The sequence below is a fragment of the Stigmatopora argus genome, chromosome 4 (genome assembly GCF_051989625.1).
Source record: "Stigmatopora argus isolate UIUO_Sarg chromosome 4, RoL_Sarg_1.0, whole genome shotgun sequence".
Taxonomy (NCBI): Eukaryota; Metazoa; Chordata; class Actinopteri; order Syngnathiformes; family Syngnathidae; genus Stigmatopora; species Stigmatopora argus.
Window position 1 is genome coordinate 14,084,443 of NC_135390.1, and position 20,359 is coordinate 14,104,801.

Sequence of the window (20,359 nt, forward strand, 5' to 3'; positions counted from 1 at the left end):
AAGGTACTTAATGTCAATGGTGGATTTGTATAGAAGAGCATTATTGTCTATTATGATGATGGAGCAGAAGAAGGTGTTCGTTTGTGGTTGTTGCAGGAGGGGGTGTGGTGGGCCAGTATGAGTTCAAGTACACGCTAAACGAGGATAGACTAGGTCCCAAGGGTGCTTATGCGCTTCTGCAAGGAAATAATGGATGAGCAGACATGCATAGATTTACAACCAGAAGTGTCTAAAATAACACAAAACAACAAAGAAAATAAGAAATGATTAACACTATGTCAAAAACGGATGTTTATCCGGGAATCAACTTTAAGGAACCATTTTTTTTAATGATGGGGATTATTGTAATTGAAATAAAACTTTTATTCCCTGAGCTAAGCTAATCAGTATGCTCTGCTGTGTCCTCGTTAAAAAGGAGAGATGATGATAGCAGGGGAGTAAAGGAAGAAAAAAGAATGGAGGCGAAAGACCTGGGATCTTTTGGGAGGGTGCCATGTAAATTATAGTTTGTTCAGCAGCGGCTTTTTTTTTACAGGAGATAAGTATCTATTGCTTTAAATTTGCAAAAGTAATACAAATCTAATGAGGCTTGACTTTTCCCCTTGTCTCTGTCAGCATGTGGAGCTATTTTACTGCACAGCAGGTTCCCTAAAAAGAGCATGCAACAGAGGGAACGTGGCTGTACATGGGGTGAATTGATGGGTTGCTTTAAGGAAAAATAAGTGAAGGGCAGAAGAAGAGGGAAAGGCAAAGAGGAGGCTAAGGATATTAGGGTGGGGTAGGAGGGAGATAGGAAAGGAACGATTTAAGGACGAGAGGGCATGTGCGTGAGGTAAAGAGGAGGGGAAATTTAGGATTGAAGGATTGAGATGTGAGCCGGAGCGAGGTTGACAAAAGTGTGGATAAACACTTTTCACAGCAAGGAAGGATGTGAGGTTTATGGAGGTGTGGTGAGTGTGTTTGAATTTTGTGGTTGAGGAGCTGTAAAGGAGATGGAGAGGTTGGCTTGTGCATACATGCACAAACACGACACAGTAGAACATATAGTATACCTGCGATATGGTCATGACAATGTGAGCTAATGAAATGGTAACGGCCACTTGACAGTGAGGTTGCATTTTATATTATGATATTAAAATTCTATTTCAAGCCACTCTACTTGAGTTTGGAGTGTTTGGAGTCACATTTTGTGACGCTTAGCCTCCATTAGACAAACCACATTACATGAAGGAGCTTAGATAATTTGCAACATTTTTATGTGGATGTTAAAGGAAGCTACTCAACGGCAACGATGAGGCAATTCAGTTTAACAGTCCAGCCTTTCATTATGCTGCAAATCGTTTTCCCTGATACTAAAAGTGCCTTAGAACAGGTGGTTGGAGTCACAATGTGTGACAAAGTCCTTAATCAGCTTGTTGTACAGCGACTGTCCAGTGACTCACTACTCAGAGTTGTAGGCTGCTTGAGGTTTTTTTTGTAGTCAATGTTAGTCAAATCATGAATATGCACTATGCAAACTGCTCACACAGGAATGCATTTTATCACAAATTAAATAAATTCACCTGAATATTAAAATAAACTGGTATAGTAGAAGTACTCAATTGAAACATCGACAAATTGCCTTCATTTTCATTCATTACTCAATGTTATCCTTCCAACGCTTCTTTCTACAACTTTCATAGATTACATCCATTCCAGAAGGGTAGCTTACGTCAAGTGTCTTTTCGCAGTACACAATTATCCCACATTGTTCTTTTGGAAAGAGTTTTTCAAACTAGTTCAAAAATGTAAACGCATACATACCAGTAGTTGGGTTGTTAATCAAGTCTGTCTACAAAATGACTCAACAGTTGCCCGCAAATCAACTGATACTAATTCACAAGCTAATATGAGTCCCAAAAGAGTGCTCAAATGCATTTTGATCTTTCTCATGATAGCATCACGACACTCTTCACAATTGTGTGTAATCTCATGGGTGGCAGCATCACAGCTAAAATGAGCTGCTATAAAAGTCAGTCTGCCCCACTACATAAAGGTGCTCTTAACCCTCTTACATCAGTAACCTTTCTGCTCCTATTTAAGCTTTGCTGATAATGTTAGACTGTGACTCTATCTAAAAAATTAGCCTGATGAAAAGATCCGAGGACTGCCTTTTTCCCGCCGTTGACCTTGTGTTACAGTGCCAGGCCAGGATGACTCTTCATCACTTAACATCCCTCCTCCCCCTCAACACACGCATGCACAGACCTACACACACAATCCACACACGCGCAAACACACCCACGCACACACACCATCACACACAAGTACCACCACCTGCTCCTCCTTTACTCTGACTTTAAAAGTCATAGGTTCAGTCATGCTTTCAGGCTGCCTTAATGAGGCCTGTAGTGCTCCAATGGTCATAGGACTGTTAATGAGAGAGACATCTGAGAGAAAGGAGACATTGGGACGTCGTATTGTAGCTAGGGAGGGGAGTTAGTTGAAGGGAGGGAAGCTCCATTCTGTACGAGGTAAGTGTGAATGCATGTATGCATGTTTTGGTTGAGTGACCTTTGAGTATTAGGGCAGAAATATTTCAAAAGAATCATGCACCCTTTTAAGAACATTTTGCTGGTGTCCCTCGTCAAGCATTGCTTGTCTTTGTTGTGCTAATCAGAAATTCATTTGTTCTTAAACTTGAATCCTTCCTCTTTGTTTTAAAAATCTGCTATAATTATTTGCCCCCCACCCCCCACCACCACAGACAAAGAAACCAAGAACTAAGACACTGATATGATGATCCGGAATATTTTAATTCCCAAGCTGGTTGAAACAGCCTTTTTTTATCTTCTTACACCCCCCTCAGAGCCAATCCATTCCCTCTTCTCTTAACTTATCCTGCAAGGTAAAAAACTAAAAGTTCCCATGCATAGAGCTTAGGCAAAAGGTATTTGCCAGAGGGGGAGCTGTAATCAGTGCTTTACTAGTGCATTTACTCATGTATATTTCTCACTGGACCACCACATGCTCTTGAATTATCTTTAAACTTCTGTTACTGCAAGTTAAGACCAGTCAATGACAAGCCATGTAATGAAGCGTCTGTACATAATAGAATGTTCAAAACTATATAATAAAGATAGTACTTTTATTTTGCTTATTGAGGTCCAATAAGATCTGGATCACATATGCTGTCTCTGGTCTTGATAGATATTAATACTGGTAGTAATTTTTTTAATGGACACTCATGGTGAATCCCCCTTTGTGAAGCATTAATTATAGTACCAGTAATAAAACCCTTTTGACAGTGTCAATGAGCAATGTTAGTTTTTTAAGGGTAGTATTCTATATAGTACTGGTCTTTTATTAGACCTGACAAATATTGACATACCTAACAATGTTTTTTTATAACATGACTTAGTAATACTTTATTTCTTGTTTTCTATTTGCAATTTACTGATGCTTTTGTTAAGATTTATTTTCCATTATGGCAGTGGTAAATTAATTTAAGCGTACCTGCAAATATCTGAATTGATCTTAACTGCATGCCTAGGCTTTTGTTCCAACTCTGAGGTAGAAAAATTACTTTATCGGGCAATAGTTTGGCTGTTTCTTGTTCTATCAGGATTGTCTTTCTTTTTCTTGTCTTTCTTTTAAATCTTTTTTTAAAGGGAGGTAGTGTCGGTGTTGGGCATACATGCTGCATGGATCATCTTCTGTGATTTCCTGCAGAGTTGCTTTTTGCTAAACGGGCCTCTGGGGTCACTAGCCCTGGGCAGAAATTCTTCAGCATGACACCTTGTGTTGGACTTTCAGAGATAAGCAAACACAGATCTCGACCCACTGCTGAACATAATTAGTAAAAACAAACACATCTCAAATAGCTCTCCGAGTGACCAAAAGTCATGAATGCATTGTCTGTCTATCTTTCTATGTAAACATGTGTAAATGTTGTATTAAAAAAATGCAATATAATATGTATTGGGGGATTTTATTTTTTAAAACAAATGCATAGCCATGCATTTTTAGCAATGTTATTTTATTAATATTCCAAAGTAGTTTGTTTGGTCAGAAAAAGCTGCTGTCAGATATAGCATGGTGCTAGAGCCCTCACAATAATCATACATATTACAATAACAGTGGGAAATAAGTGAAGGAGACAAGTGTTCACAGTGAGCTTTTCTTTTTTTCTTTTTTCTTTTTTTGTAATACTATCCATCAAAAACAACTGGTAAATATTTTGACAAAAAAGAACAATGTTTTGATCTTCTTTGAAGTGAGTAAAATGGAATTAAATGTAGGATCAAAATGATATGTAAATGATGTTTATCCATGTTTTGCACAACATCACAAAATCATTGGAATTGGGGTTTGTATTTGTTGTTTTGAGGCACTCTAACAAATGTGTCATGCAAATGCAGATGGTTGATCTCTTCATGTTTAGAGAGGAACACCGAAATAAGCAAGACCAGAAATAAAACTTGAAACGATGACATAGAGTTTCTAATTGCATTTGATGGCAGGACAGAAATAATGAAATAGTATTCATTTGTAATACAAAACCTAATTGTCATACATTCATTAGACAATTCACTTCATGCAACACTTAGTTACTGCAATTCACAGGGTGTTTATTTCACTCTTAATCATCACTCTGAATATGCAAGAGCTTTTAATAATTTAGCATGTCAGTGTTTATTTTGAACATGATGTGGTTGAAATGAATTTGTTTCAACGTTGTCTCAGTTTTGTTTTGTTCTTCTTTTCATATGAAACATTTTCTTCACCCTCTCAGTGTGCCATTGGAAGAAAGCGATCTAAGAAAATACATAACCAGGTACAATCAAATCATTTTTCTCACTAGTGTTGAATATCCTTCATGCATCCATCCATTTTCAATGTCATTTATCATGGTCGGGTTTACAGGGTTTTGGAGGCTATCCCAGCTGACTTTGGATGAAAGGTGGGCTATACGCGGCATTCAGTCGCAGTGCACATGCAGAGTCAAATAACGTTCACCCGTTACATTCAAGGTTACAGAGTGGGAGTTGAACCCATGCTGCACTACACCGATATACAATCCTTCTTCATCATTTAAAAAGAGAAAAAAACAAAAAACAAACATAACCACCACCATAGGACCAAACAAACAAAAATATTCTGAATTTCAACACAGGCAAATGTTGTACTTAATCCAAAACATTATATTTGTGTTTAATCCCACAAATTTATTGCCCTTGTTTTTTTGATTATTTTGTGTTTATTATTGTTTTGACAGGATGTACAGCATGCTATTTTGTTGTTGTTTTTTTAACGACAGACACCATAGTATTCATTCAGGTTGTATTCCAGGTTGAATGGGCTGTACGTGATAATGTGCCTCTGCATTAATGGGATGTATGCATTCTGCATATGTACTACTGTATGTCGTTAGATAATATTCTCCACTGTAGACAACAATGTTTATGTTGTTTTTTTTTCTTTAAAAATACACAAGAACAACACGCTTAATCTTCTCTAAATCTAAATAAGGTCACGAAAAACTATATGTTAGAAATGGAAATCACTAGTTGCTTTGAGTATCCACTATGCAGTTGTGTTTGGGATGATGCAAAAGACCATCTGACACTCATGACAAAACACATCACTGCATGCAACGATATAGACATCTGAGAAGTGGATGTTGACATGATGGATCACTTGTGTCAGTACAGAACTTTCAGAAATAGCCAGGTGCTGATAAATGTAGACCTCCCCAATGCACATATAAATCTAACCTAATGGCTCAGTTTATTTGTCTCAAACATGCGGAAGGTTTTGCAATTTTGTTTCTGTAGTTGTGAAAAGTAGTTTTTTTATGGCTCATCCATAGTGTACTGCATAGTAAAGCTATTCTGTATACAGATTTTTGTGTCTCCAATAATTTGCATTCATAGTTTGACTTGTGTGCAGGTTCTCCATATTAAAAGAGCAATTGCAAAAAGCTGAAAGCTGAACGGACTATCCACAGCATCTCGCCACCTGTCATTTGTTATCCATCACATGCCCCGACACCTCAGCTTCAGTTATTGATGACGCTCATGGTAATTCCACTTTTATCAATTTAGTGATGGTTGGATGATAAGGCAAATGAAAAAAATGTGGCTAGCTTCAAAATCTATGAAGGTACTTTTATGAATAGTTTCTTCAAACTATCATGAGCTAAGCATCTATCTCTCCTGATAGGCTTGACAAAGCAGTCATATCAAGCCTGTGGCAGTATTGTCAATCACTCAATTTGAAGTGACAGCCTTTTGGAATACATTTTGCGGGCGCATAATGTGCATGAGTAGTCTTGCTTTTCAGACTAGTGAGAAGTTCAATACTCTTTGGAGCTGTCCCCAGTTTGAGTTTCTTCAAGGGGTTTAATTGTGTCAGATGAGTCCAAACTGAAACACATGTCTAAACAAAGTGAGCTTGTTTGGTATTGTGTTCTCATTTGCTCAATTAGACCAGCAGCACTGTGCTTTCCCTAGGTGGTAACTCACTGACTCACTAAATGGGAAATTACACCATAAAGATAAGGGAGTGTCTAAGAATGTATTCTGGTTTCAGAGTAGTGCTTTCAGCACGACTGCTCAGCACAGCCTGAGTTGAATTAATAAACCCTCTGTGGCGGTTTGTTGATGCATTTTTAAACAGCTTCTTTTCATTCCTGAAATGACATTTTGATTGCATTTGTTTCAGCAATAACTGCGCAGGAGTTATTGAGGCAGTCTGACAAAGAGAGAGTGCACAACCCCTAAAATGAATGTATCTCTGTTATGCTGACATGACTCTGATATGAGTTGTACAATCAAATGTCATTTTGAATATAACACTAAACATGATGGCTTTTGCAGGAAACTAATTTGAAAGTGACACATTCTTAATATGGTGTGCTATTGCATTGTAAGAAAAAGTAATGAATGATCTGTGATGATTATGGGCTCGTCGAAGTTCTGTTTTTCCAACTTTTTTTTATATAACCAGTCAGCCGTAAGTTTTATAAGTACTTTTCTTTTACATTTAAAGTGAGAAACTACTGGTGTAATTTATTTGTGTAAATAAATCTTATTGGTCAAAATTTGTGAACATTTTTTTCACAAAATAACCTCAAATTACCAAAACACACACTCAGTTTTTGCAGGAAGGGAACTGGTGAAAAATCCCAATTTAATACTATTAGATTTCTTTTTTATTTAGTTATGTCGAAACTATGTTCATTTAGAAGTTTGACCTCCAAGCATGGTCAGAGTGGATCACTTGTCTTAGACACTGTATGTACGTTCTTACAGTACACTCCATGAAGGTCCCCTGCAATAAGTTTGTTTAAGCACTATAGAAAATGAAATGAAGAGAATGTAAATCATGTTAATTGTTTTATTGTAAAAAAAGGGTTATCAATATTTGAGCCATTTGAGAAGGACATCTTCGGAACATTGTTTCACCTTTCTGAAAAGCTGATATCTGAATAAATACAGTAAGTGCCTAGAGAGGGTGAGACAACAAGGGAAAGAAGAGAAAAGAAAAAAGTAAAGGTCAAAAATGTTGTGAGGCACTGTTGGATAATAAGCTGCACAATCTCTTGTTATACATTGTTTTTAAATTATTTTAATTGCATCTTCCTAGCTCTCATCCAGGGTGGCGACCCTAGAAGTGGGGTACGAGGTCATTCTTTTGCAGCAGTCTTTTGAAGGCCAGGCGCGTTCCCCCCAACCCCCTACACCACCATCACTTTGTGTGGCCTTGAATTGCAAATTGTTTTAAAATGTGCATAATGAGCACCATGGTGAAATGCTGAGGCTCTTTGTCTTATCCTCACTTGCCTTTAGCACAACTAAATGAGTTATGATTGCTCTATTGAATTCAACTATTATTTTACTTACTCATACCCAGTGCATGCATAAAAAAATGAGATGAAGATAGAATAGAAGTGGGCAGTAATTTATTCTGTCGTTGTAAATTATTTTCCAGACTGCGTTGTCATTTTGCAGACTAAAAATATATATTTATTTACATTATCTGTCTTTTCAATTCATGAAACAAGATTGTTTCCACTGGGATGAGCATGATAGAAGTTTCTTTAAGATTTGAGATGCTTCCTAAAAAAACATCCTTTTTGGTTTGAAGAAAAAACTCGAGCACGTACAGTATAGAGGAAGTTTTCCATTAGATATGTGGTTATTATCTGACGGTATGTACAATACACAAACCAGCTAGTTACTGGAAACAAATTACATTTCTAAAGGGATTCATTCATCATTCATCTTCTGTACCACACATCTTCGTAAGCGTTGCAGGGGTTGCCGGAGCCTATCCCAGCTGACTTTGGGCGGAAGGCAGACTAAACCGCAGACTCCTCGCCAATCAGCCGTAAGTCACCCAGAGAAACAAACGACCATTCGCACTCATAATGATACTGCCACCAGTGGGAATCGAGCCGGCGCTTGCCCACACTGAAATGAGGCAAGTGAACCACCACATCATCAGGCGTCTTCAAAACTGATTAATATTCAAGTAATAACCCTTAATTCTTAACAAAAACGGTGGTAATTGTTTTGTATCAATCTCCATTCTGATAATACAATTATAGAGAACATGCAGCCTTGATTTCTATTCCTTTTATCAGGACTACTGTGTTCCATTAAGTAAAAACTTCAGTGCTGTTTCTTTATTCATTTTTATAAAGTCCAGTTTTGATAAAACTTGCTGATATGGCGACATCTGTGTTAATCTCTTCAAGGGTGAGTTGTAGTCATTCCTTTCTTTCTGCATTTTGAAAGTAAAGTTAAACCCAAAGATGCTGCCTCATTTTTTTGTGTGTAGTATATTTGACATGTTACAAATTGATAGCCTCAAAATTAATCTTGCATGGTTGAATGCTATGTAGTGTACTCAATGCAATTTGCACTGTGGAATTTTCATAGTCTATTGAGGAAGAATAAAAGTGGCTCTGCTGTGCCCCATGAACATACAATAAAAGATGCATTTACTGCGAAACCAAATATTTCAATTCTACCAAACTGATCTAGGCTGTTATCACCTATTTCCAAAGCCTGCAGTTTTATCAATAACCGCTTAAAACATTTTCACACGTAGGGAGGTCAGATCTCTGCTGCAGCAAGCTTATTGTCTCCCGTTCGTTTCAGTCTCACCATATCAATAACTGACTCAGCACTCCCTTTGACGTCAACACAGTGGATAAGATGGCTACATGCCTTTTTGAGGAGCGATTAAGCTCGTCTTTGCAGGGCCGTTGTGACATCATTGGTGGTTGCAAATCCGCCTGGAAACTCAAAAAGGGCATTAGAATGTATTTCGTGCTTGACTCACTGAAAAGTGCAGAGCCGAAATTTACACCTTATTTGATGTCCGTCTCCCTGCTGTTAATTGGTAAAAGGATCCTTGACCCTTTTGATCTCCACCACAATCCTCTAAATGCTCAAGTCTGCTAAACTGTTCAGCAGGAGATATAGCCTGCAGTTGCCCAGCAATGTAAAGACCCTCGCTCACTCACACACTGCCCACATTGCTTTTTTTTTCTTACACCATCCTTTTAGCTTTCTTGCCTTTGGTTTACGTTCAGGCTGTGGAGAAATAAGAGATGACAGTTGTTACAGATATGCCGGTTTAATTGCTTGTCAGCTTATAGCCCATATCTCTGCTGCCCAACGCTAAAGCTTAACTTTTTCTAGTAGCTTAAAGCATGACCAGCCTCCAGTACTTTAGTATTTAACCATAAAACCCAGGAAATCTGAAAGATAAAAAGAAAAAGAAAAAAAACATGAACAGCTTTTCTAATTTTACGTAGGGGGAGGAGTGGGAAGTTTTCCGTCACTGTTGGAATTAGCTTTCCCTCCCGGGCCTTGACTGTGAAAAAGTGACTAAAGAATATGGCTAAAAGAGAGAATCTTGTAGAGAATGAAAATTCATTACATCAAGGGTCGCATGGGTGTAGGATAAGCAGAACACTGTGAGGCTTGAGCTTCATTGTTGACACATTTAAGTCTGTTTGCAAATTGATAGATGTGCTCAAGCGTCTCTTTTTCTTCCTCTTTTTGAGTGAAAGACTAGACTCTAAAACCATTTAAGGGCATTTAGCAAACATCTGTTTATTTTACAAGCTTCTACACTGTGACGATGATGCATATTAAAATTCCTGGCACATGCAGGTGTGTTTACTGTTTACTTTATCATTTCCAACCTAATTTTGCACCAAATGGATCATTGAATCATTGAATTTGGGGGGGGGATCATTGTTGTAATGACAGTGATATGCACAACCAGAGTGGACATTTTTATTAGACACATTAAGGAATAGAATCAAATAAGATGATGCAGCAGGTGTTTTGCTTTGAGAAGTCAATACGTATGAACACGTTATTATTCCTATTATCCAAATTATTTTTCAAAATCATTTTATCAGATTTTTTTTACCCTATGAGAATTAAAGACATCAGCCCACACATAATTGGATATGCTTACTGTTAAATTTCTTTCAAAAAGTTCGGACTACGTGGTGATGAGACTCCTTTTCTGATTTTTTTGGTGACGAGATTTCCGAAAGCAAAATTGTGTTGCTATTTATCATCTGCTAATTGGTGGTAAACAAGGTAAAACTACAGTGCTGTATGATCATGTGAATATCAGACATTCGGAAATAGATTCTCAGTTTCCTTTTTCTTTACAACGTCTGATTGAGCAAAATCACCGTGGCCGTACGACACTCTGTCTCTTTTGCCGACACAGCTTGTGCTGTTTTTGTTGTACTTTATTACAGGTACTTTATTTAATTTAACTTTATTTAATAAATATTGCTTGACAAATTATTTACTGCTTCTGAGTCTGTACTGGGGTCTAGTTTCAACGTATTGCCCGCTTGGCCTAACCTTAAGAACATGGTACCAATTATTTCAGAAATAAAATATCAATACAGTACAATATACATGCCTTTTTGAGGATCACTGATTGTCAGAGCAGCACAAAGTAAAACTGCTTCCATTGCATTGCCAACCTGAGCACATTATCACATGACCCTCAAGCCTCATTTTACCTTCACTGCAACCTTGATTTGTGCTTCTGGAAACTGAGATGTACATCTTGCATGGCTGAGCAGTAAGATTTTATACATAGAAGTAATGATATTATTCCATAACAGTCATTTCAATAAGTTTTCGAATGGACCATAAAGCAAAACCGTTTGCACTTCGCTCACATCCGCTCCACTTGACAATAAAACACTAAGATCAGCTGACTGCTAACTCTATTTACAAGCTCACATAATTCCATTGTGGCAGCACTATCAAGGTAAATACGCTTAGCCCAGTGATGCATACACTGTAGAAAATGAAAGCAAGATGAGATAGAGGTCATGTGACTGCAGAAACAGCTTTTAAAGTACTCAATTTCCTTCAGCGGGTTTCCATGTAGGTTTTTCCGTACAGTTGCGAGAAAGCTAATTGATTGATAACTTGTATGACATCAAAGATGCACATGGTCGGTGGTTTTGACCTTCAATAACCTTAACATTTCTCACTCAGACATTTTCTGATAGACGATCATTAGTCTAACCTTTTTATTTGGTGTAATCAGACACTGAGGGTTTTGTGAACATAAAGAAGTCACACAGAGGACATTTATTGGTACATTAGTTTACAGTTTTTGTTGAAATGTAAAGAATGGTTATTCATTAAAGTAAACATACTAAATTATTTAACTTCAGTGGTGATTGAATAATTTTATTAACAAAACTGGGGTTTGAAAACATTTTGTGCCATTCCTTTGTGTGTGTTTTAGTGCGCATGGGGGTGCACAGGCATCTGTGTTTTTTTGTGAAAATGTGTTTTTTAAATATATTTGAGGGTTTTATTTTTATATTTAACAAATACACAGACAAAAGAATTGGGAGACATGATAGAAATCAAAACCATTTAGACATTTTTTCTGTTGACCAGCAAAGGAGAAAAGACAGGGATTTGGGATGGAATATCTTTTAATATTGCTTCCAGCTAAGTTATCCCATTTAGACATCGTTCAAACAGTTATTAACAGTATTGATTTATGTTTGAGTGATTGGAGGCCAGGGGAGGGAGATGAAGTCAACCATTATGACCTTCTGCCTGGGGGACGGAAAGTGCCTGACACAGATCACAGCTGTCTCACATGTGACATCTTAGATTACTGGATACAGGCTAGTAAGATTACTCCTGTGTATGATAGCTGTCTAGTCTTTGATCTCACTCTTCCTACTTTTTGCTACATTCAAGCGGTCACCTTGAGGAAGAAATTTCACATTTCACCACCATATACATTGGTAATTTGTAAATCATTCCACGCATCCATTTTCTTTTGTCAATCCCACAGCAGATACTGTAAAGGGTACATTTAAACAGACTTCATTCAGACTAACATTTAAACACAACCTTGTAAAATGTAGAGGATTCAATTAATAACAGATGCAGTTTTTTCAAATGCGAGGAACCAAAGACCAGAAACTTCACAGAAATCCCAAAGCTCAGATTTAAATCAAGAATTATTGCATGTCTCTCGGCCGACACGAAAACAGCCGGAGCAAGGGATGGAAAACGTGACAAAGGCAGGAAATGGTCAAAATGAAGAAGTCATTGTGCCTTAAGATATGGTGAACTGTGAAGCAGCTTTAGAAGTGCTAAAAAATGATTATCAACATCCACACGCAGTGTTTTTTTTTTGGCTTTTCCAGGGTTAGAGAGGAATACCAAGAGGGAACGCATATCAAACTGGAAGATGATTCCAGTTCATTCCTTGGCACGTTTCCGTCAAAAAAGACACCACGGTGAATGAAAGTGTCTAGGGGCCCAAGTGTTGATTTAGACCTAGCTTCTGACAGATTATTCACAGAAAGAGCATGTACTATAGCATATTAAATTTAAACATACCCCGATCTTGTAACACAGCAAAAAGTGATTAACACAAACCCCCTTTTTTTCTTGACGTAAAATTAAAAAAACTGGATTTTTGTTCAATGTTATCTTTCCTGGAACTACCGCTCGAGACATGTCTGCACCCATCAAGGACAGAAGCCAACTTTGGGAAGCTTTCCAGTACATTAAAAGTAGTATTTCATATAGGGAATAGCAATGGAAAAACATTAGATTCATATAGTTGTTTTTACAGAAGCATATGGGAAAGAGTTTTTCTTTGGGAAACTTTATTTTTGGGAGTGGGGAACACGACATCCACACACTATGTATTGTCCTACCGTCCTGTAAATGCAACAGACAGCTGTTGTTTCCTCTTGGAATTGGCTCTAAAATATACAATTATATCTATATCCAATCCACCATAGACTGTTTTTATCCCTTGTAGATGAAAGTGTATGAAAAATTCCACCTTTCAGATATGGTGCGTTTGTAACAGAGTCCTTCTGCTCCAACTACATCATACACATAAAATATTTGTTCTTCTCAATATACATATAAAGTAGATGTTGATAGCCGGTATCATTGTCTTCCCTGTCCATGCAAAATGGATGTTTTTGCACTAAGACATATTTTTTGTCTGTCATGTCGTGATGCTTCTGCCAAGCACGTTGCTTTTTTTTAATTGTCTCCGGATATTATGATGAATCAACATTTGCATTGATTACATGGAAACATCACATCTATTCAAATTCATCCCTACGTTCAGACTAATTTAACATAAACATAAACTACATGCACTGCATTGCATATTATCGGGTTTTCGCTTTAGTTTCCTTCCAAAAACACAAATCTTCGCATAGTGACTGAAAAACAACTAGGTTATACATTGCAATATTTTGAAAATGTAGAATATGCCTTTTAAATTTAATTAACTATTGATGTCAAATTTTCTTCACAAAAGAAAATTAATGGTGAGAACCACTGAGGGCCACTGTTGGTTTCTGCCTTCTGGAAGACTTTTTGTAAGATGATTTTGGCTATTATTATCATATCTGCTCCCCACCCCAGCCCTTGTCTTGGTCAGCAGGTCCACAATGGAGTGCAGAATTCACAGTAAACAAAAATCTGATTAAAGCAGGCATTGGTGTCCTGGTTCTAAATACACAAATCTCAAGAGGCCCCCCAAAAAACAGTTTGGCAGCACACTGTCAGTCTTTACTGGTATGGGGCCTATAATTTAATGAGCATAAATAATGAATACTACTCAATGTCACTGAGTTGACTGTCAGTTTTTAGGTCAATGAAGGAATTTTTAGCCAGGAACATCAATGGTCTCACTGATAGATCGACTTCAGTGGATGCAGAGTGCATTTTCAAATTGAGAAATTCACACAATTGTGCATTTCCAAATTGAGAAATTCACACACAATTAAATTTAAATGTAAAACATTATTTTTTCTGGCACTATTTTCTGTGAGCACAAAAGTGCAGATGTCTAAGTTATGCCTCTTAGCATAACTCCTGGGAAAATGGTTTTATCTCTAAATGAGTAGTATGTTTTGATTAATGTTCTTTTATTGGCTATTGATTTTTAAGAATTATTTTAAAAATAAATTTAATGAGAAATGTCTGTTGGGGCATTCAAATTGATTTAGAGTGGTCCCAAGAAATAAGGATGACATTTTGATATACAGAGGATCACATTTTAACTTGTTTTTAATGATTTCATTACAATTCACTCAGCTGTTTGCTGCTAAACAATCTGTAACCACAAAAATGCACGTGTAAGCACTGAGTCCATGGCTGCAAAGTAAAAGTAAACTATCAGTTTTTGACGTCCTAACTTTTTCACGCACAATAAGTTGCCTGTCATATATGCTAAGAAATAGATCAAATTAGTTTTTTTTTTAAAGAAAATGACTTATTTTTGCTAAAATTCTAGATAAAAATAACAAATATATAAATATTCCATATAGTTACATTTTCTTTCCCTACATGCATCAAATCGTATCATTACCAAATAAAACCAAATAGACAACAAATCAAACCGTTAGAACTACAAAGACGTTTTATCAAAAAGCATTCAATGTATCTAGATGCATATCAAATAGATATCATGTCAAATATTCCTAACCATAGCATTTATTTGGTTACTTGCAGAGAATTTGAACAATAAAGAGTGCTGTGGGAGCCATGGGAAACACAGGGGAACAGCCAGTTGTGGCAGAGTACCCAGATCCCTAGCATACAGATCAAATGCTCTAGATATGTCAATCAAAAGAGCTGTCATCGCGGCAGCCACTGCATTGAATGGTGCCATGATTAATTATTGACCATCATTGTCTATGTCGCTTTGTCATACCTCCTTCCTCTGTTATTTTTTTTATTTTTTTTCCAAAGATGAGACACGAGTTCCAACCTGAAAGCTGCCGACCAGTGTTTGGGTCTGTCACAAGTGATTTCACTTCAATGGGATATCCTTTACCTCGCTCTGTCACTCCCCCTCCTGTCTGTACTTCCTATCTTCCATCACTCTGTCGCTATGGCCCTTGCCAGGTTGACACAGGGACCCTCATATCTCCATTCATCCACCTGCTCAGCCCCCTATCAGTTCTGTCCAACCCATCCTCGCATCAGAGAAGAGCAGAAATAAGAACCCTCACTGTCGAACACTCCACAAGGTAACTGGGATCTTTCTCCCTGTTGCTTCTCAAGAGAGACTTCACCTTTCAACATGATGGTAAAAAAGACCTCACATAATATCAGAGATTATTCAGTTCTTTTCTGACACAGTCTACAGTTGATAGAAATGTTTATTTCTTGATTCAAATATGGAGGAAGGGAAAAAAGTGGGCTCAAATCTGCATCACCAACTACCTTTAAAATTTAACAGATATAATAAATCAGTTTTACAGCCTTGAATCTGTCAATGGTGAAGAAATTAGTTTATAAATCAAATTGGTAAATACAATTTAAAACTTCCTTAAGATAAATAATCTAGTGGAAGATACTGTCGCAAGAACTACTATGTCCAAAAGTGGGTCAAAAAAAAGAATGAAAAACAAGGTTCTTACAAGGTAAAACACAAAAGTAATCTAAAATGTTGTGCCTGCCACGCACCTCACTGTCACATGCATTATGCTGTGGGTCGATGTGGTACTGTGTCCCATATACAGGTATCAGCCCCCTTTCCTGTCTGAGGCCATATGTTTCTACTCTTTCTGTCAGTAAAATCACATTTTCAACAACCACTGCTGGTTGTTTACAGAAGTTTAAGCTCCTTTGATACATTCCCGCTCGTGTTTGCATGCTTTTTAGCCCCATAGATAATACATGAGCGTGCTTGCTTTTTTAACGAAAGGAAGATGCTGCCATATGCATGGAAGAATAAACGAAGACCCAAACTGACAGCACCATCTGCCAAACACAGTTGCCGTCAAGAGAATAGCCCCCGCTCAACATTTTGCCCAGCTCTCAGGAGGATGCCACATTGTCATCAGTGCTAATACTAAATATTAATAATTTGTTGACCCCAAAGTGTTTAGAAATCACTGATGCAGACACATATTGCCCTTCTGAATGACATATGCTGATGTCAGCAGGTGAGCACCGCTGGACCGCACTACTCAGTGTGCATGGTTCTGCGCGGGTATGTTTGTGAGTGTGCGTGCATCTGTACATGTGTGTGGTGTTTTCCAATGCACAGGCATGAGACTTCCATGAAGATTTTCATGAATATTATATTGTTCAACATACTGTAGCTCATATTTTTACTTCCAAAAAACATGCACCACATGCAATACATGCATATGAAACTGAAAGCCTGCCAGTGAATCATGTATTGAAACTAATTAAGTAACATGCACTGTTAGAAAGCTGTCCTCCTGAGAAGAATGAGAGGGGGAAAAACTCCTCCCGATGCCTTAAACAGACATCAGCGCAGCGTAATAATTGTTCCAAATAGTAATCATGCAACTATTGATATTAGCTAAAAAAATATTATTGATAATGTAATTATTGTTGTTATTGTGTCTACTGCATACATTCTCCTTATCTTAACCGCACAATGCTCAAAGGTGTGGGGTTTCAGTATTATTATTATTATCATTATTATTGTTGTTGTTGTTATTATTATTATTATAAACAGTTGTAGTAGTAATATTGTTACTAGTGGTTTTACTTTTTTTGTCCTTAGAATAATGTAACTTTTAACATTCAAACTTAGTCTGTATTAGTTTCTATTATGTTCAAAATCATATATTATTAAAAGGTAAACGTTGCAATGAATATGTGGCATGACAGTGACATATTTTGGAAATTATCCCTGATGAATTTTCAAGACCTGACATCCAGTCTCTCCCTAGACCCTGGCTGCATTTCACCTTGGCGTCTGCCATGTTCACTTCTGTTTCCCTCTCATACATCTTTATTAGTTCAGAACTGATGTGGACACTGCGGGAGGTCACTTGATGAGAGGCTCTATGTCAGTGAGGCTGATTTATTCCCAGCATTTCCTGTGCGGCCATGCCAAGTGACCCATTCCAACCTGCTGCTTTCAAGATCCTCACACACAAATTTCCCAATATCTTGAGGAGCCATTCAATCAAGGTGCAGCAACCTAATACGTCAAATGGGTTAGCGCAAACTGAAACTTGAATGCAAAAGCTGGATAAGCTCAATCTTGGTATAAAGACCTTCTCGCACAAACCTAGTATGAAAGGATCCAGCGACAACACACTAAGATGGGAGCACCTGACACATCAGCATCCCCAAATTTGTGTTGACGAAGCAGCATTTAAGTTAAAAGTTAAAAGTAACACTTCCCTTCCTTGACCCTCATATTTCTTTGAGAGACCATGAGAAAAACCACCAACACTTGAAATAGAATAATAAAACAAATAAATAAAATACGCCCTTAATTTTGATCAACAGGAACATTAACTGCCCAATTTATTAGAGGCTGTGAGCTACGCATATATACTGTAAATGATATCAAACCAATTCATGCTTAATACAAGATACTTACTTCACTCTTTGCGGCATCATTGATTTTATATCCCATATAAAAATATCTAATAACTATGAACAAAATTATGTTTGACATCAATAAAAAGTTGACAATATCATAGTAGTAAATGTTTTGGAATTAAAATAAAATCCTCTATAGTTATACAGGAGAATTTCAATTGATATATGACTATATATTTGTCTTGCTTATGATCACAACTACATTGATTCTCTATGATTTAACTGGACTTCTATAAAACCTTGCAAGACTTATAGAGATTAGCAGACGACATAGCTAGGATTTTCCCATATCTATTACACTGCTAATATAAGTTCAATGGGTATTTACACAATCACAGCATTGATTTCAGAAAGTAACAGAGCTGAAATGCAATTTCTTGGCAGCCAGCAGTGGCAAATACAAAACCAAGGGTGGGTGTCAGCTTTTAAATGTAAATGTCGAGCAGAATGAGTGTTTTTTTAATATCATGTATAGATTTTTATGTAATACACTTACTTGTGCAAGTCTGCCCCGAGCAAGAATCAATTCAGCCCAAAGGATCTCGCCCTCCCCTTCCCCCCTTTTGTTAAAAGCCAATCTTGTTTTAATGATGCATGGAGAAATATTCAAGCATTGACATTTCACTGTCAGGTTTCTTTTGAAAAATCAATTAAGATCATACAGCTTTGACCCAGTTATCCAGTTAATGCTTATTAGGGATGTAATATGATTTACTGTCAGCATTTATAATTCTTTGCATCTCATCCCATTAGCCCTGTGACTGTTTCATAGAGCGGCATACTACAGTCACTTCTAGGAAACTGGAATTGCTGATAAAATGGAGTGGAAAACAGTAATGACATTGATTGGGATTGGTGGGCAGGTTAAATGCAAGCCCCTGAGGCATTTACTCTCACAAATCCTCTCTTGCTGTAGCCTGTACTTTTTTTTCTTTCTCTCTATCACTCTCTCCCTCTCTCCTCAATCTCTTTCTAATATTAAGAGTTACATAATGGAGAACAGAACACAGCCCGGAAGCAAAATTAGACATTTGTCAACATCAAACAGTGAAACAAAAATTTTCTTTTGTTATTTTTCTGAGCTACATGAATGTACATGTTTCGTAACACTTTGGTCTTTAGCTCCGCATGTTTCAGATGACAAAAGATCCGGCATTACTTTTTAAATAAAATAAATTGTTCCATCGGAAATGCAAATATTTTCTGGTTTAACATTTCATCTGAAAACTTGAGCTATGTTTTAAAATAGCAATTGATTTACAAGATTGATGATACAATGAACATTCCTTCATTCATTTTCTGAAAAGCTTATCCTCACAAGGGTCACGGGGGGTGCTGGAGCCTATCCAAGCTGGTGGCCAGCCTATCACAGGGTAATTTAGGGTAATTCAAATAGCCTATCATGCATGTTTTGGGAATGTGGGAGGAAACCAGAGTACCCAGAGAAAACCCACACAAGAACATACAAACTCCACACAGCAGGACCGACCTGGAATCGAACCCAGGACCCCAGAACTGTGAGGCCAACCCGCGAACCCCTCTTATCCACCGTAACATTAAAGAAAAAAAAAAAAAAAACATACCTATATACATAAGTGTTTTACTTTTATCTGAAGTACTGACATTCTAATCATGATGTTGGAGGCACACAAGCCTCGTTAGTTCATGATCTGCACTCTACACCGTTCTGGCATTTCAAAGATGACAATGGTGAAAGTGCGAGCTGCAGTATTGCAACATTGTAATTGCACTAAGGCAGAGGCAATGCTCTCACTTCAGCTGGTTGAAAGGGAAATGTTTTCAGTTGTCAAGAAAATGCATTTAAATAAATAAATGTGTTCAAATCAGAGGTGACAAACTGGACCAGTTTCGTGGTTCTTTCTTAGCTCACTGGCTCTCATTGACAACACTGTTTTGACTGCAGGCGACAAAAGAATGAATGCGCCTGCTGATAGGAAATTGAGCAAAGTGTAATAGTGCACGCACTCAATCACACAACTCACAAATTCTGGTTTTAAACCGCCCGCATTCTAAAAATAAAAGTATTTGATTTGCTATGCAAAGTATGAATGAGCTACAAAGTGCCTGCCAGGCAGAGCTACCGCTGTTTCAACCTCCTGGTTTAAATATTTATATCAATTTACATTTTGCTAAAGGATTGTCAGGTATCGGTAAGCCAAGATTTGGATGCAGAATGCAGACTCAAGAACAGCTTTGGCAGTATGGCAAAAAAGCAGTTTATAATGCAGGGTTCACAGTCAAAAAATACCCCAGATGTCCTGATACCAGGGTTCGAGAGGAAACAGGTGTAGTCAAATAACACAAATGGAATCAAAGCAAGGTGTATTGGCATGGAGGGGTCACAGGACATGAAGCAGTGAGCAAAAACGATCAAACCCTGAGTAACTTAAATAGCCTGTAACTTAAAT

The 20,359-nt window shown here is 37.4% G+C and overlaps 1 protein-coding gene across 2 annotated transcripts; it reads left to right on the forward strand.

Moving 5' to 3' along the window:
* Positions 1-2,375: 2,375 nt before the first annotated feature.
* LOC144073704 (uncharacterized) lies at positions 2,376-16,422 on the forward strand. 2 transcript variants are annotated; one of them, XM_077599738.1, is made up of 6 exons: positions 2,376-2,513; positions 4,775-4,816; positions 4,906-4,942; positions 5,932-6,062; positions 15,303-15,583; positions 16,264-16,422. In XM_077599738.1, the coding sequence occupies exons 4-6, from the start codon at positions 6,051-6,053 to the stop codon at positions 16,406-16,408; spliced, it is 438 nt and encodes a 145-aa protein (XP_077455864.1). In that variant the 5' UTR covers positions 2,376-2,513; positions 4,775-4,816; positions 4,906-4,942; positions 5,932-6,050; the 3' UTR covers positions 16,409-16,422. The 2 variants fall into 2 exon arrangements, 1 of the variants encoding a protein (XP_077455864.1); XR_013300156.1 differs by lacking the exons at positions 15,303-15,583; positions 16,264-16,422 and adding an exon at positions 7,630-7,713.
* The last annotated feature ends 3,937 nt before the right edge of the window (positions 16,423-20,359 follow it).